Genomic DNA, 16,848 nt, shown 5'->3' with positions numbered 1-16,848 from the left:
CAGAAAGAAGACTCTACTTTCGAATCTAGACACGTGAGATTGGTCCCTATAGTCTCTAATTCCATACTCTTCCGGACACTCTTGTTATCCGCATGACCTGTCATGCTCATTCCCAACAAGTGACACAAATGTATACCGTACTCACCACAAGCCTCAACCTGCGACATAGGTAGGGCCGTTTTGCGAAACCCTACTGTAAGCCCAAAGAGGGGCGCTAGGCAGCGCATGGTGGGATTCTAGAGCGTGCGGACTTCATCGAGCTGTCGGGGCATCAGTAAGCATTCTGCTGGCGACATAACAACAGATACCGTCCCTAAACCTTTGCTGCTGCTGTCGCTGCTGCCGTTTGCTACTGCTGCTGCTACGTACCCCGTGCACCTTCGGTCCGCCATCACCATGAGTCTCGCCACCGCTGTGACTGTGTAATCCCGCGCGCCAGTCAATTCCACCCCCCATCCCACACCCCACCAGAGAGCATGCCTCACGAGCGCAACAGCCACGACTTCTAGGACAATGTCGACAGAAGGAGAAAATGGGAGGACGGCGCGCTTGTCCCATATCTTTGGGCGCCTACTAGAGCTTCAAAACTACGTCTGGGATCCAGAGATCGCGCCCTTTCACTCGGTGCGTTCGCCCTGCCTGGAGACTTCGTGAAGCATGCAACTAATGTCATCAGTCATACTCCAACTGGCATATATTTGGGTACCAGAAGACTGCGCGAGACGAACGCCCGCTTTCCAGGGGAAGGAGCGCCGTCATCACATCCCCCACTACATCACACTCGCCCGATGCCAGCCGACCCTCGCTCACACGCAGCCACCGCTCCAACGGAAGCGATGTGAGCGCAGCCACGGCAAAGGGGCTCCACCCACTGGCGACAACGACAGCGACAGATCAGTGGCGCCAAGGCCGCCCCGTCGTGTGCCGCATATCACACCAAACGCTGCGTCTGGAGCGCGAGTTTCAGCTCTCAAAACTGGTAGTCAAGGAATCAGATCCAAATTGTAGACATTTTGTCCGCCCCATAGAGTTTGTGCGCTTCACGACAAAGCCCGGCGAGGAGCCCTTGGCAGCCAGCATATTCGAGGCTCCAGGCCCAAATTTCCTCAATGAGCTTGTGACATTCGGGCCCAATTGGTACAAGTTCACCCAACACCAAAGCAATTGGCAATCTCACGCCTCGCAACGGAAGCCGAACCTGGGAGTCCCTCTCTTGACCTTTCTCGACTTTGCTGTCGGAGCCACAGAGTGCTTGGAGATCCTGCACCATGGACACGAAGTCGTGCATGGAGAGTTGCGAGGGGATGCCTTCCATTTCGCGGAGAGTGGTATGGTAAAAATGATCAATTTCGGAAGTGGCGCCCGATCCTTTGAAAATGGCCTCACCTCTGCTGGATGGAACACACTGAGCCGGGAGGTAGGCATTGAATTGAAGCTTGCATTCATTGCTCCAGAGCAAACAGGGCGTATGCCAGCCGAACCAGACAGCCGAACTGATATCTACAGTCTCGGAATCATTTTCTATACTATGCTGTGTGGGACCACGCCATTTGATGGGCCCACCGCTTTGGACGTAATGCAGAATGTCATCAGCAAAAGGATCCCACCCGTCAGCTCTCAACGCATCGATGTCCCAGAAGCTCTTTCTCGGATCATACAAAGGATGACCCAGCGTAACATAGAAGACAGGTACCACTCAACCTCAGGGCTGAAGTCAGACCTCATCCGTATCCGCGAATTACTCTGCGAGGGTGATGTCCAGGCATTGAAAGCATTTCAAGTCGGCTCCAAAGATATCAACTGCTTTTTCAACTTACCTCTGAAGCAAATCGGACGCGAGACTGAGCGGCAGAAAATTGTCGATATCATTGAGCGAGTCTCAAAGCACCGCCGGACCAGGCTCACAACATTGAACAGTATGAGCTCCAACTCCTCATATTCCGACCAGCGCCTAGAACTACAATTTGACGATATTGTCTCGGACAGTACTAGCTCTTTAGGATCAGAGAGTCGACCAAATAGTGTTCCTACTAATGGGACGCTGGAAGTTTGCCCGACCTCGCAGCAGCGTTCACAAGAAGGCACGATTCTGTCAGACGATTCAAGTACAGAGAAGACATCTGGTAGTCGGCCTCCCCCTTTAACTTCGAAACGGGGACACTCCAACAACAGCCTCGAGGGTGCACTGACACAGTCCCGATCCAACCAATCCATCAACCTGTCTACTGAAACCTTGGCTCTTCGCCAGACACCGAGTTCCCGAAGGTTGAGGCGCCAATCTCGCTGCGAAATCATCGCAATCGGTGGATCCACTGGTCTGGGCAAGTCGCGCCTCATCCAGAGTGTGCAAAGTGCGGCGAGGAGTACAGGATACTTTGCCATGGCAAAATTTGATTCTGCCAAAAAAGTTCCCTTTGATCCCATTGTGAAGATCATGTCGTCTTTGTTTCGGCAAATCTTCAGTGAAGCAGATGTCACCACTGACTTCCACAACAGCGTGCGCGGTCTTTTGAGAAATTCAGGTGTGTGGACTGTACTCCGTGCCTATCTCGATTTACCCGAGTGGCTGCTCAATACTGGAGGGAACCCAAAGACTCCACACCAAACAGACGTGGACCTTGCCAAGGAGATGCAGCGGCGCGCTTCATCACCTGCTATCCATTGTGGTAGTGCGGGACATACTGCTGATGCTTGGCTACGCAGCGGGGGCGCATCGAAGTCGTCCAGGTTCATGAGTGTGTTCATTGACGTATTGCGATTGCTTACGATGCAGAAATTATGTATCTGGGCCCTCGAGGATGTGCAAAACGCCGATCCGGAGAGTGCGGAGTTAATTCAACATATCGTCCGAGCAAAGATTCCACTTATTTTGATCCTCACTCATGTGGACGAAGAGACATTGCCGCGCGAGTTGAGCCCCTTGTTGCGTAGTGCAACAAGAATCCAATTACTACCATTCACCGAGGTACGTAAAGTTCAGGGTCATATTCTGATCACCAGTTCCTGGAAGACTACTTAGCATGTTGAGTAAACTGGCGACCTTTTCAAGTGCTCCATGAGTGGGATGGCGGATTGCTTTATGACCGCCCATCAACTACATGCTGACTTTCCAAATAGGCCCAGACGGCGGATTACGTGGCCGAGACGCTTCATCGTGATCATCAATATATACTTCCTCTTGTAGCTGTCGTCCAGGAGAAGAGTCGAGGCAATCCTTTCTTTGTTCGGGAGATACTTGATGAGTGCTACAGGAAAAAATGTGTCTTCTATTCCTGGCGAGAGAACAACTGGCTTTTCGATCTGGATAGAGTATTCGAGGTTTTTGCGGGCCCGGAATACGGCTCATCTGTCACAGGAGACTTCATTACGAAACGTCTTTTTGAGCTGCCCTCTGACAGTCGCAAGCTTCTTGCGTGGGCGTCTCTACTTGGCGGGACCTTTTCCTTCGACTTCATCAAGCAGGTCTTGGACCCGAAAGAACGATGGCCACCCGAGGCCAAAATCCCGGTTCTTGCCGATGGGGAAAGCGCAATAAAAGCGCTCAGTGGCGCGCTGGATGCCTATATCTTGATGCCAGCCGAACAAGATGCTCGATTTAGATTCAGTCATGATCGGTACTTGGCTGCAGCTGCCAATTCACTGGAGAAAGAGTGGGATTCTCAATTGATGCACTACCTAATAGCCAAGACAATAACGTCTAACGATGATGACCGCGGCGAACCAGTGCTTGGATCCAAAGCTCTGTACATGCGCAGCCGCCACATCTGCCTCGCAACCGAACTCATCAAGACAAGAGAGACACATCGTGCTCCGTTTCGAGACATACTTTATCAAGCTGGAGAGACCGCATGCGAATCTGGTGCGCGCTCTACAGGTACGTTACACGAACCAAGCGATGCTCCCCGAATGAGTTGCATTTGCTCAGTCTCATTGACGTCGGAATAGGAATATATTACTTTGTGCATAGCCTATCACTTTTGCAAGATGATCCATGGGACGACTCACGGCCGGATGTATCCTACCAGGAGACGCTGCAATTATTTGTACGATCTGCAGAATGCTATTGGCATCAGGGTATGCTCGATGAAGCGCTCTCCCTCATCCGCACCACGTTCAAGAACGCTCGCGATCCCTGTGACATGGCAAGCTCTTTCATTTTGCAGTCTCGAGTGCTTGCGATTAGGGGAGATAGTTTCAGTGCCTTTCAAGCTCTTAAGGATTGTCTGTCATTGCTTGGATCATCTATACCCCCTACCACCTGGGAAGAGTGTGACTTGGAGTTTCAAAGGATATACAATGTTTTGCAAAACACCGACATGGACCAGTTACTGATGCCTCGACAACCCAGTTCACCACAGGGTATTGATCAAGACGAGCTATCCATGCGCTCCCAATACAGTGCCTTACCGATCCTTAGCACAGACGATTCCCCTTTACATCAACCGGCCGCCGACCGCAAACTGATGACCATTGGCTCAGTATTTATTGAACTACTGAGTGCTGCTTTCTGGTCGAACAGTCTGTTATTTTATCAGGGGACTCTCAAGTTGATTAACATACACCTTGAGCAAGGAATAATACCACAAATTGCACTGGCATATTTGCATCTCGGCACCATCGCTGGAGGTCGTTTCAACATGATCAAATTCGCCGTCGAAATGGGAGCAATGGCAAAACGTCTCTTCGCGATGTTTCCCCATGAGCACTATACGCTTGGTCGCGGGCAAACTCTGCAGACTTTGTTCCTGGGACATTTGGAAGCGCCTATAGGGGACCTGCTACCAAGCTTGGAAGACGCTCTACAGTCATCTCTCACTGTCGGTGATCGCCTATTGGCACTGCTTAATCTTGGCACCCAAGCACATTTGAGAGTTTTTGCTGGCCATGATGTGATGGAGCTGGAAGCATGGATTGAAGAGATATCACTAGAAATGCGAGATTGGCAACAAGACATGCACGGCGGTGTTTTCCTACTAGCATGTCGTCAATACGCACGAGCACTTCAAGGCAAGACTGGAGTCTCATCTGGAGAGACCTCTTTCTCGGATCACGAGCATAATGAAGAAGAGTACATCAGGTTCTTGGAGCTGACAGCGAGTAATCCGAAACGACCGAAGTCCATCTACTTGGCTATCAAACTTCCCGTATTGGTTCTTTTTGGACATATATCAGATGCAGTTGCGCTTGGAGAGATCCTACTCCCTATGCTCAGTGGTCTTTGGTGCGAACGGCTGGTCTATTCTGTCAAGTTTTATCTTTCGATTGCGTACGCAGCGACAATACTGGATAAACCCGATCATCCACGAAGAAAGGAGATGATACAGTTCGCGAAAGACACTGTAAAATTACTAGAAGCGTGCTGCACTGTCACAGATGTCAATTATAAGGGATGGCTTCACTTGTTGAGAGCTATGCTAGCAGATATCAACGTTGATCCTCCTTCGGCATTACAGAATTACGAAGCAGCGATGGATCACAGCGAGATGCATGGATTCGTCCTGGACGAAGCCTTCTCCCATGAGCTGTATGCAGAATGGCTAGTTCAGAAGAAAGCCCATCGGACTGCGCGACACTCGCTGAAAGATTGCATCTCAACATACAGAAGGCTGTCAGCGCCGGGCAAAGCCGACCATGTGGCGACGAAGTACGAGTGGCTTCTACGAGGTGGTGCTTCGCTCACCACGATGGATGCTGCTGTACAGACAACCATCATAGACACTGGAAATAGCTCTTTCAAACTTGAGCGAAACGATGACCAGGAACAATTCCTCGGCGCCGAGACTGCTGTGGACAGGACCCAAAATTGGATTGGTCCTGAGAGTGGTAAACGACATGAGTCTGCGCAAGACCTGCACAGCGGATTCTCGGCTATAGGTCTTGATATGCTGGATCTAAGTTCTATCTTGGAATCGAGCCAAGTCTTGTCGAGCGAGCTCCAAGTAGACAACCTCATGGCTAAGATGGCTTCTATCATCTTGGAGTCGACTGGTGCCACGCTGTGCGGCATTGTCATTGAGGACTCTACAGTCGAATGGAGTATCGCATGTATAGCGACCAATGAGCCGGACAATGACAGCGGGATTATTTCAGGTGTTACTTCGTTCCCTGCAGCGCAACCTCTGAACACGGTCGATGACGTGGTGGCCCGACAGGTGACGATGTATACATTGCGTTTCCGGGAGACTGTCTTTGTGCAAAACCTCCTGGAAGACGATCGCTTCTCAAACGTCTCAGAGTCCTACCTCAAGCGTAATCCCGAAGGCAAAGCTGTGATATGTATTCCTATTATCCACTCTGAGCGTCTACTGGGTTCCATCTACGTCGAGGGGCCGGCAAACTCTTTCACAGAGCGGAATACACAGGTTCTTCGCCTGCTTGTCAATCAGATCTCAATCTCGTTGGCAAACGCGTTACTTTTCAAGGAAATTGAACGAGTTAGCGCAAGTAATGAGGCCATGTTGGAAATGCAGAAGCGTGCTCTAGCCCAAGCAAGAGCAGCTGAGATCAAGGCAAAGGAGGCAGAAGCAATTGCAATACGTAATATGAAACTCAAAGAGGAGGCTGCGAAGGCTAAGAGTCTCTTCCTTGCCAATGTTTCTCACGAATTGAGGTACGATTACTATACTGCACCTGCAACACCTTGAGCTAACCACTGACCTAATTTAGAACACCCCTGAACGGCGTTATTGGTATGTCTGAGCTACTGAAGGCATCCCCACTTAACGGAGAGCAAGCAGGTTACGCTGATTCCATCCGTGTGTGCGCCGACACGCTACTGTCCATCATCAACGATCTTCTTGATTACTCTAAGCTTGAGGCTGGCAAGATGAACGTCATGGAGATGCCATTGTCCTTGAACGAAACCATCACTGAAGTCGTTCGCGCCTTGGCGTATACGAATGCTGAGCGTGGTCTGAAGACCATTGAAGAGCTCTATCTGGATCCTGAGATGCTTGTGATGGGTGATCCAGTTCGTCTACACCAAGTTATGATGAATTTACTGTCAAACAGTTATAAATTCACGCCCAGAGGTTCTGTGACGGTACGAGCGGTTGTCGATCAAGAGGCGGATGATTGGGTGGACATTACTTGCAGTGTTATTGACACAGGCATTGGCATACCAGAAGAGCAGAAGAAAAAGTTGTTCCTCCCGTTCTCACAGATCGAATCGTCCTCTGCTCGCAGTTACGGTGGCACGGGTCTTGGCCTTAGTATCTGCAAGGCATTGATTGAAAACGTTATGCACGGCAAAGTCTGGCTAGACAGTGTACCTGGAAAGGGTACGACAGTCTCCTTTGCGTTGCGATTTCAGAAAGTGCGACGAGAACAAGGCGCCTCAGACCGCCCGAGGACACGTGAGCCGGACCCAATGGCAAGATTCTCCAGTCAAGAGAACAACGGTCATGAACAATCGTCGGGCAGTTGCATTGACCTTACCATGATACCACGCAACGAACTAAGAATCTGTATCGCTGAAGACAATCTCATTAATCAACGTATTGCGATCAGCTTCGTCCAAAAGTTAGGGTTCAAGTGCGACGCCTACCTGGACGGTTTCAAGACTATCGATGCACTTGAGCGAGCCAGTGATAATGGACGGCCGTTCCATCTCATCCTAATGGACGTGCAAATGCCACACTGTGATGGCTATGAAGGTAAGATTCCGATATCTCGACCCGATTACACTAAGTGGAAGTCCCCAGGCACTAACAGTCATGCAGCAACTCAGCTCATAAGGAAGCATCCCAACCCCGAAATCAGGAACGTTCTCATCATCGCCATGACCGCCTCCGCCATTGAAGGGGACCGCGAAAAGTGCTTGAATAGCGGGATGAACAATTACCTCGCCAAGCCTGTACGCGCGCAAACGCTCAAAGCAATGCTCGAATCGTACTTGAATAAAAACAATGAAGTCAAAGACGTGCCTGACCTGGCAGCCGAAGCGAAGGAAATGGTGAATATGGCGTTGAACGAGACAGACAAGCCAGCACCAGCCGACACAAGCAACGGGTCAATAGTAGCCAAGAAAGCTATGGAAGGGCAAAATGCAGGAGAGGATGGAGAAAGCAAAATCAGAAGTCGGCCACCGAGCGTGAGGAAAATTACTGCACAGAGAATTAAACCAAATGGGGAGAGGGAAGATGTGCCTTCTCCGTTGAGTGATGATGAGGTGGTACCCGAGAGCCATTGATGACTGCTTTCTTACCTATCGGACTCGTTGGGAGGTTTGCATTCGGATATTTGGGCGCATCATGGTCTGGCGTTGAGGGCAGAATAAGCTTGCGTTATAAAAATGGGTTTCTATTTCACATGGGCTGATTGGGCGGCAGTGTTTTGCAACTTTGAGGGGTTTCGCTGGTTTCTGTGGGGAACCCTTGAACTGCTTTTGTGGATATATGGAGGTCTTTTGCAAATATTGCATCTCTTATGGATATATATTTGGAATACGGGTACGGCGAAAAAAGCAATGGAACGTTGATGTAGCTTTGGAGCAGGTTTGTCAGAATACCTACCGCGTTGCGTTGCAGTTCTGCGAGTATCATCCCCTATGTAGTATTTATAGATGGTAATTATGCACCCTGTATAGAGGTCGGAATGGTAATGTACATTGATGGATATAGGGCCGGCCATACACTCTTGTTTGGTGATAGAAGTGGCAAAGAGTAAGGTATCAACAAGTGAATAGTCAGACTGTCTTTCCACCGTACTGCGACACTCATTCATCCATCACTAATCGCGCCAAATCACACCCTCTACCCTCTGCAAGATCAAAATCCCGCATCAAATCCAAAAACGAACCTAAAATCAACCCCATTCTCGTATTTCAAATGGCTTCCTCAAAGCTAGCCATCCACCACCGTACCAACCGTATCTAGCCACGCCAATCACCGAGCGCACAGATGGTGGACCGCGCTTGGGTGAGATCTTCGTACACCCACGAGTGACTCGCCGCCATGCCATGAAACTCTGCCAGTTTTTCTAGAAGTACGAGAGGTGCTCACTACAAGTAAGCCCCAGCAACACACAGGCTTACCGACACCATGCTCAACGTTCACACGACCTATAGGTACCGGAAGCTATCGTAAAAGAAAAATATCACACCCTTTGCAGATCCCACTAAACCTCCAGACAATACCGCCGAGCCACGGACACCAAAGCGCCAGTGATTATCCCAATTCACTGACTATACACAGTACAGTCCACACAGCGTATTATACAAGTATACTCCTCCCTCCGCACACAGTACCTACACAAAACACGTCCAGCCGAAAACGCATTCACGCCACAGACTCAACACCCCCCCAACCCAATGCACCGAGCCCACGACCTAATACTCACACATCGCATGCAAACCTCCCTCCCTCGCACAACACAACAACCCACCAAACCCAGCGCCCAGACCGCCTCCCCCCACCCTCTCCGCCCCAAAACCACGCACCCCGCGCAGACCAAAACGGGCCCTGCGCCACGCACACCCAACGTGTCTGCGTGTGGCTTACGCACGCTTTAAAGTATCGAGGCCCCTGCGCATCAGCACACTAAGGTATCGCCGGTAGACGTAACGTTAACGTACACATACACATACACATACACCTAATTGTGCGAATGTATTTTGTTGCGTGGATATCGTGAATCAGCCTGGAACGGGGGGGGGGGGGGAAGGGTTGCGTCACCGCACGCGCCTGCTTTCTCGGGATAATCGGCATGGTTATGGTTTGTGCTTTTTTGGGGGGTTTTGGGGTGTTTGGCATGGGGGCGACGTGTGCGTTTGGATTCGTGGGTCGTTGGGGTTGGATGATTTGACTTGGGTTGTGGGTTTGTGGGTTCGGGGGGAGAGGGGGGAGGTGCTTTGGTTCTTTCATTCTTCCGGTCACCTTTTGTATCTTTCCATCTCGATTTTTCTTGTTCGTGGTAGAAATTTAGTCATAGTACTTTTTTCTTCTTCCTTCCTGGGGTTTAGGGCTTCTATCTGAACTGAAGAGAAGTCAATATGACATTTACATCTACATCTCGGCCAAAGCGTCATGCTTCCTCACTCTTCCATCGGAGTCCCAGCAGGCCAGCTTCGGAACACTCGAGCGAAGAGCGGCTCGGCCAGTACCCAGAGGTATTCCAAGGCACCGACGCGGTAACACAGAACCGACGCGTGGCTCTGCAGCGCATCATCGAAGTCCACGACGCCCTCGAACTCAAGCAGCACTTCCAAGCCGCCACTTCACCGACCTCGGCATGCAGCAGCAGCAGCCACCGCCAGCGATCTGGATCCTCGTCCTCGACGTCCAGCGACGCCTGCATAATCGACTTTAGCGACCTCCCGTTCCCAGACGCCGAAGTTCGCGCCTTTCGATACTTTGTTCGACGCTGGGATCCCAGTATGCCTGCAGATCCTGAATTCGACCAGGCCATCGCATCTGCGCACCATCAGTTTGAGGAAATGGCAATCAAGCATTTCATCCGGCGAGTAGTCTTCTGGAACGCGAGTGAAGAGGCCAAGGAGGATATGTCGAGGAGTGTGTGGAGGCGGAGGGGAAGATCAAAGAGTCAATTGAGCAGCATGTGGAACAACGAGAGAGGGCGGACGGAGTTCTCAGCGCGGGATCAACTCAAGGAGGTGACTACGCAAGAGGGGCTTGCACAGTTGCTGTGGACGCTGCTACACAACCGTAACATTTCGCTGAATCCTGGGTTAAAGGCCGAGTGCACGGATGCGTTGAAGCGAATGTATGGTATGAAGTGTTGATTCCATCATTGTGCAGTGGGTACGGTCCTGGTTATCCTGTTTGAACGGTTGTGGTGATTGTCTTGCTCGTATGTTGTTGATCATATGACTCGTTTGGATAGCATGTGCGTTTTCGCGATCTGTGTGTTCAGGAGAAGGCATGCGGGCGGTGTGCGCTGGGTCAAGGCGGATAGGGATCGGTGACGATGAGTGTCAGTCCTGAGTCGTCAATGTCACATTGTAGTCTTTACAATGGGGTAGCAGACAGAGGATAGTGTTGATTGTGAAAAATTTGCACGCTTGAGTGTCGGGATAGTAAGTGTCAATTCAACGTTGGGCAACTGTGCATGCTGTTGCACGTGATGTGCTGAGTGCCCAGACATTGAAGATGACATCATCAACCTCTTGCCCTTATCCGGCACTAGCGGCTAATCAGCACCGCACCGGGTACCGGTTCCGATCGGAACACTTCCATCTCAATACGCACCAGCTCTGAACGAACCTACAAACAACCACCGAATCTTTCCAAGATGCCACTCCTACGCCTCGGATACAAGCAAATTCACTATGCGGATCTGAAACCACAAGGAGATGTGCGGGAGACGTTCATCATGATACACGGGCTGGGGTCCTCCCAGGACTATTACTATGCCGTTGCTCAAGGTCTGGTCGCCGGCGGCTTCAGATGTATTCTTTTCGACAATACGGGTTCGGCGCGGTCGCCTTATACCTTTGTCGAGCAAAGTGTCAAAACGCTGGGGGATGATATCATCGGCATCCTGGATGTACTTGAGGTTCCCAAGGCCATCGTTGTTGGCCACAGTATGGGAGGGTATGCTCACTCTACATGCCCACGTCCTACCATCGTTGCTGACTTCACTCTTCCAGCATTGTGGCTGCAGACCTTGCTGCAGAAAGAAGCGATAGAATAGTCGCGGCTGTGTTGGTTGGACCAGTGTACCCAAGCAAGGAGGCAGCCCCGAGATTCGGGCAGCGAATTACGATTGTGGAAAAGGAAGGCATCCAACCTCTAGCAGACACCGTGCCTCATGCGGCCGTAGGGAAGAACGCATCTCCTCTGGTCAAGGCTTTCATTCGTGAATTGCTCCTTGGCCAAGATCCCGCCGGCTACATATCGAATTGCCGAATCATTGTCAACGCCGAGGTACCCAACTACAGCAAGATCAGCATCCCGACCTTGATCATTGCGGGTGAAGAGGATACGAGTGCACCGATGGAGGGAAGCAAGAAGATGTTTGAGGAGATTGGGACAACGGAAAAGAGGCTGGAGATTATGCAGGGCGTTGGGCACTGGCACTGTCTCGAAGGCCCTGACGAAGTCGTTGAGCTGATACAGACGTTTTACGACCAGATACAATGAAGAAGAATACCATTCAGATAGCTCGTTCTCGATGGGAACTGGGTTCAGATGACCAAGCCAGGCTGACTGCTCATTGGCTGATGTTTCTACGCTTTGTTATGAGGAGGAGAAGAAGTTGATGTTACCACAGTACTACTAGTGCATGGGCGGGGGGTAAGGCATGCTCCCTCTTGACGCTGGGCGTGCATAGTGGGTAGAAAGGGTGTACGAGAACGCAGGCAAGTCAACAGGGTCTAGAGTAGAGTAGAGCAGCAAGATGGCTGTGTGCGAAGTACATGGTCTAGTCCTACAAGTGTAGTACGCAGTTGGGGATGAGCGAATCACAAGCTGCATTATTGGGGGGTTTGGCGTTTTGGCGCCATGTACGTGCGAGTCGGCAGAGAGAGAGAGAGAGAGAGAGAGAGAGAGAGAGAGAGAGAGGGTGTGGGTGGCGTTGTGCGGCCGCCTGACGTGGTCATTGGAAGGCCGTCGTGCCTGAGACTCTGGGCGGGGGTGGTGCACTGGTTGGTTGGCGCCCGCCGTAAGGGTGTTTGCAGCGGACATGTTGGTCGTCACGTAGGTACACGAATCTGCACGACACGACACGACACGACGAGTGAAGTGAAGGGGCGGGTCGAAGATGGAAGTAGCCTTGATTTTGCGGTTGGATGCATGCAATGCAAGAGTACAATCCATGGCAAGGGACGGGGGAGAGGGGGGAAGGCAGAAAGCATGAATCGTTCGCGGCTGGGCTTGTCTCTGTCGAGCGTGGTGGCCGCAGCCGATGTCGGTGGAGTTGCTGGGATCGACATGCACTTGATTTCGGTCATTCCCGCTGTCCGTGCTTGTCGTACGCGGAAATGGATTGCCAATCGGTACACAGTGCAGGACAGGTAGCTACAGATACAGTGACAGTAGGGGACAATGAACGAGGCTGCTCGCTATCCGTCTCATCACAGGGCGGTCCAGCTACGATTTCCAGGCAGGTATGCATATGTAGGTACGTGCAGGTATACACACAGAGGTACCACATGTATAGGTACATGTGGTACCTACCTAGTAGTCCCTCGATAAAAACTCTTCTTCTCCTTCTCCTTCTTCTTCTTCTTCTTCTTCTCCTTCTTCTTCTTCTTCTTCTCCTTCTTCTTCTTCTTCTTCTCCTCTGTGTGGAACCAAGTCGTCGAGCACAAGCACTTGCGTAGGGTAGGCAAGGCTGACTAGAGTCACAAGTATACCATGTGTGTACGGCAGGCAAGACTGGCGGCCGGTTCTATTGCGACACTAGTTCCCCCACGTGTTGAATGGATGTTCTTGCTAAGCCCCAAACCAGTCGAATCAGCGGAGGCGGTGAAGTCAACCCATCCACCATCCACCATTCACCATTCACCATTCACCGTCCACCGTCCACCATTCACCGTCCACCGTCCACCGTCCACCGTCCACCGTCTTAGCTAGTACAGTAGAGCCGTCGCCCACCCTTTTTTTTACCGCTTGGCTTCCTCAAAGATCGTGCATGTTCCGTGCGCCGTCTTGCAGGTGGGCAGGGCCTGGGCCAACCATGGGCCAAGATCTACCATTGCGCTCGTTGATCTCGCTGGTCTGTTTAGCCCTAGTGAGTTGGCTCCTGCGACTGACCGCGTCGCTTGATTCACGAAACAGTGCGGGTCCAGCATCATTTGACAAATGCCGCCATACTATAGAGGCGGCGCACAACCTCTTTGTAGCCGGAGCTCCCCCCCCCCTCCCTTTCAAGCCTCCCCATCTGTTCCTTGCGAACAGTGACCTTGTCCTCATTTCCGCCTCTGCACTGGTTGCTGGTCAGTTTTTGCCCTTCCCCCTAGCTACCTTTGCAGCCTTCCTCGCTGGTCGCATCCTGCATCGAACAAGCACTAACAAACACTTCACCAGACGGTGCCGAAGCGAAGGACAATTTATATACCCAACCACTTCATCAATCTTCACTTCTACCTCACACCCTCCAGTCCTGTCGCTTTTTCATGGATCCACAATAATGCATCGCAAAGACAGCGGATTCGTGGAATTCCACGCTTCAAAGTCATGCTGTAAAGACTCATCCGCCGACCAGAGCAGTAATCTTGCAACGACTCCTCGTCGCAAACATTGCAACAACCCCACCAACTCGCTCCCTTCTTCCAAAATCACTTCCAAACCCAAGCACATGGATACTGAACGCCCCGCCTCGGAAAGACGGTCAAGGCCAGCCCGCCAAACGTCGACCATATCGTCAGGAGACTCCACCACCAAGTCGAAGAGTCGTGGCTACAGCTCCAAACCATCGTCACGCCGCACTTCATGCACCATAGTCGACCCCTCCAGACCAGCGCGCCACTACAGGATGAAGAGCTCGCAGTCCGTACCTGCTGCAGCCGGGCAAGACATTGACGACGTCCTCGCGCTTCACTTTCGATCCTGTAGTCTCTTCACCAACCCATCCTACCAATGCGCCTCCGGCTTACCAAGTCCCACACTGTCCCAGCGACCTGGTCCCACATATTCTAGCGGGCCATTGCGTTACAGCATCGACGAAATGCGTGCAAACCAAGCACCAGTACTGCCCGAGGACAGCGAGGACACCATGGCCGCCGCATCCAAGACAAACACCACCATGCACTGGACCTCACCCTGCAGTCGCAAGCGCGAGTACGAAAGAATCGACCGGGCCAACAGTGGTATCCGAGGTCTCCTCCGCAAAGCGCTTCCAAGAAGTCTATCCGGTCCGCAGGAGAAATTCTACGAAAAGGACCAGTCTGACGCCGGCTCAGTCAGACGCTACAGACTTGGCGATGTCAACGATGGCGACGCCGAAAATGACGACGACGACGACAATAATAACAGCATTACTACCGAGAAACTGCCCTCGCGTAACCAGACTCGTGGCCTGCAGAGACCCGTTAGCCGTCAGCGGAAACCAAGTTGGGGCTGTTTTTAAAGCGGGATATCATGACACTCACACACATGCATACACATACACAACATTGCAAACCAACGTCGATCAAACCCCACAAGGACGGACAGACATATACACATACACAATCTTGCATCTTTGCGCGGCATCTTCCAACCAAAAAGGCGTTTTTCGCAACGATACCCACGGCCTTTTCATTTTAGCGCCCTTTTTTTTTCTTCATCCTTGCATCTTCACGCCGGCATATTGCTTCTTCATATATCCTCATATGCTCATGCACGTGCATCTTAGCAAGCCTGTCCTTTTTTTTTTTCTTTTCGACTGAGAAGTCCCTTGAGGAGAGGACAGAGTTTGCGTTTAGTTTTAATACGTAAGATTTTTCGGTGGCGCGGGGGATGGGATGCGCGTGCTTGCCTGCTCGCTTGCTGCTATAGAAATGATAGGATTCTTTTTTCTTCAGGCACCGAGTCTGAGATTCGTCTCCATCTTCCCCGTGCGCATAAAGTTTGAGGCTAGAAATTCTTCCTCGTGGAGTTGTGCTAGATGTGAGGAATTGCTGATGAATGGACAATATATCATACACCATGACATGGCACTGGAAAACACAATCATGGCACTCGTTGGTGGCGGCGCACATGAACGACACATGCACATACACATTCACATATACAATGTTGCTGCTACATTAAAAATCTTGCCCGCTTTATCCAAATTCAATCATCACCACCTCGAACCCCCAATCCAACACTTTACAACTTCGCCTCCTCCTTGACCGACCCAATCTTGAGCTTCGCACCATACTTCTTCAACACACCCTCGTTATGGTACTAGAGACAACTTGTAGTTAGCATATGCACACACACACACATCCCAACCCCCCCTCCCCAAACACCACAAGCCAAAGCAACGAAAAACATACCTTCCAAAACTGCTTACTCGCATCCTTGCCCCCCACTCTCTTCAGAATCTTCGCCCCGCCCGGATGCTCATCCACAAACGAGTCGAGCTTGTAGACGTCGTTGTCGATGATGATGTATAGGCCTTTTTCCACGGTGTTGTGCTCGGCGACTTGCTTGGTCGTGAAGGTGGAGGACATGGTGGGGTGGGGTATGGGCGGGTTTGTGGAGATGTGGGTGTGGATGTGGATGGAGAGGGTTGGGGGCGAGGGACTGCGTGGGTGGGTGTCGTTGATGGGTGGCCGCTTGGGGATGTGGTGGTATAGGTAGGTACCGGTGTATGGCGTGAGGCGGGCTGGGGACGGAGGAGATGGATGGATGCGCTGCTCAGAAAGGAGAATATGCAGAGAATGTAGAGGCTCCCAAAGTCAAGAAAAGTCTGGGGTTAAAGCAACGCGCCAGTGTATAATCGGGGTAGGAAAGTTGGGGCGCAAGTCTGGGATGGGGAATGGAGGTCAAGTTGCCGAGGTAAGTTGGGGCACAAATGTGGGTTTAGGAGCTTTGGTAGCGCGGCGTTTGTCCGTCTGGTCAGTTGGCGGCTGGCTTGTCTGTCAGCGGGAATGGCAGGGTTGGTGATTGGATGGGCTGGTTTCTGAGCGGCGTTGGGGAGAGATGGACTGATCGACTGTTTTCTGTGAGAGAATATAGCATAGCATGTGAGTGCTGGGCTTGGGAGGAGTTTGGGAGGAGAAGAGGTGCTTTGTAGCTGCGATTACCGCAGGGACCGGCATACCTGTGCGAGACTTTCACGACATCGTACCTACTCTACCATTCCCTCCATTTCTCCACAGCACGCCTTCACCCTCAGGCGCAAAACATCTCTCTCTCTCCAACCGCCATCCAAACCACTGCAACAATCCCCCCCCCTCCCTTAACAACCACACCA

At 51.4% G+C, this 16,848-nt stretch overlaps 5 protein-coding genes across 5 annotated transcripts; 4 read left to right on the top strand and 1 right to left on the bottom strand.

Annotated features, from left to right (window-relative positions):
• The first annotated feature begins 37 nt into the window (after positions 1 to 37).
• On the top strand, positions 38 to 9,667 carry IAQ61_006799 (uncharacterized protein). Its single transcript, XM_066097313.1, has 7 exons — positions 38 to 624; positions 677 to 2,965; positions 3,118 to 3,874; positions 3,946 to 6,610; positions 6,667 to 7,655; positions 7,722 to 9,007; positions 9,068 to 9,667. The coding sequence occupies exons 1-6, from the start codon at positions 514 to 516 to the stop codon at positions 8,189 to 8,191; spliced, it is 7,281 nt and encodes a 2,426-aa protein (XP_065952790.1). The 5' UTR covers positions 38 to 513; the 3' UTR covers positions 8,192 to 9,007; positions 9,068 to 9,667.
• A 324-nt stretch (positions 9,668 to 9,991) lies between these two features.
• IAQ61_006798 (uncharacterized protein) lies at positions 9,992 to 10,741 on the top strand (the record flags this gene model as incomplete). Its single annotated transcript, XM_003845643.1, has 1 exon — positions 9,992 to 10,741. One exon carries the CDS (start codon positions 9,992 to 9,994, stop codon positions 10,739 to 10,741), a length of 750 nt encoding a protein of 249 aa, XP_003845691.1.
• A 509-nt stretch (positions 10,742 to 11,250) lies between these two features.
• On the top strand, positions 11,251 to 12,101 carry IAQ61_006797 (uncharacterized protein; the record flags this gene model as incomplete). Its single annotated transcript, XM_003845642.2, has 2 exons — positions 11,251 to 11,552; positions 11,609 to 12,101. The coding sequence occupies 2 exons, from the start codon at positions 11,251 to 11,253 to the stop codon at positions 12,099 to 12,101; spliced, it is 795 nt and encodes a 264-aa protein (XP_003845690.2).
• A 1,990-nt stretch (positions 12,102 to 14,091) lies between these two features.
• IAQ61_006796 (uncharacterized protein) lies at positions 14,092 to 15,030 on the top strand (the record flags this gene model as incomplete). Its single annotated transcript, XM_003845640.1, has 1 exon — positions 14,092 to 15,030. One exon carries the CDS (start codon positions 14,092 to 14,094, stop codon positions 15,028 to 15,030), a length of 939 nt encoding a protein of 312 aa, XP_003845688.1.
• A 574-nt stretch (positions 15,031 to 15,604) lies between these two features.
• IAQ61_006795 (uncharacterized protein) lies at positions 15,605 to 16,491 on the bottom strand. The gene is made up of 2 exons (XM_003845639.2): positions 15,926 to 16,491; positions 15,605 to 15,833 (listed from the first exon to the last, which is right to left on the bottom strand). The coding sequence occupies exons 1-2, from the start codon at positions 16,100 to 16,102 to the stop codon at positions 15,756 to 15,758; spliced, it is 255 nt and encodes an 84-aa protein (XP_003845687.1). The 5' UTR covers positions 16,103 to 16,491; the 3' UTR covers positions 15,605 to 15,755.
• Positions 16,492 to 16,848: the final 357 nt, after the last annotated feature.

Source organism: Plenodomus lingam (assembly GCF_022343315.1).
Source record: "Plenodomus lingam strain CAN1 chromosome Unknown contig_26, whole genome shotgun sequence".
Lineage (NCBI taxonomy): Eukaryota > Fungi > Ascomycota > Dothideomycetes > Pleosporales > Leptosphaeriaceae > Plenodomus > Plenodomus lingam.
This window is presented reverse-complemented; position numbering and strand designations above follow the sequence as displayed.

What these genes read in the sequence shown, in the direction of transcription:
- IAQ61_006795 (XM_003845639.2), bottom strand. Translation starts at nt 16,102, where the DNA reads ATGTCCTCCACCTTCACGACCAAGCAAGTCGCCGAGCACAACACCGTG. An exon ending in CGAGTAAGCAGTTTTGGAAG is followed by an intron (nt 15,834 to 15,925) that starts GTATGTTTTTCG and finishes AGTTGTCTCTAG; the next exon opens with TACCATAACGAGGGTGTGTT.
- IAQ61_006799 (XM_066097313.1), top strand. Translation starts at nt 514, where the DNA reads ATGTCGACAGAAGGAGAAAATGGGAGGACGGCGCGCTTGTCCCATATC. An exon ending in AATTACTACCATTCACCGAG is followed by an intron (nt 2,966 to 3,117) that starts GTACGTAAAGTT and finishes CTTTCCAAATAG; the next exon opens with GCCCAGACGGCGGATTACGT. An exon ending in ACACTGTGATGGCTATGAAG is followed by an intron (nt 7,656 to 7,721) that starts GTAAGATTCCGA and finishes ACAGTCATGCAG; the next exon opens with CAACTCAGCTCATAAGGAAG.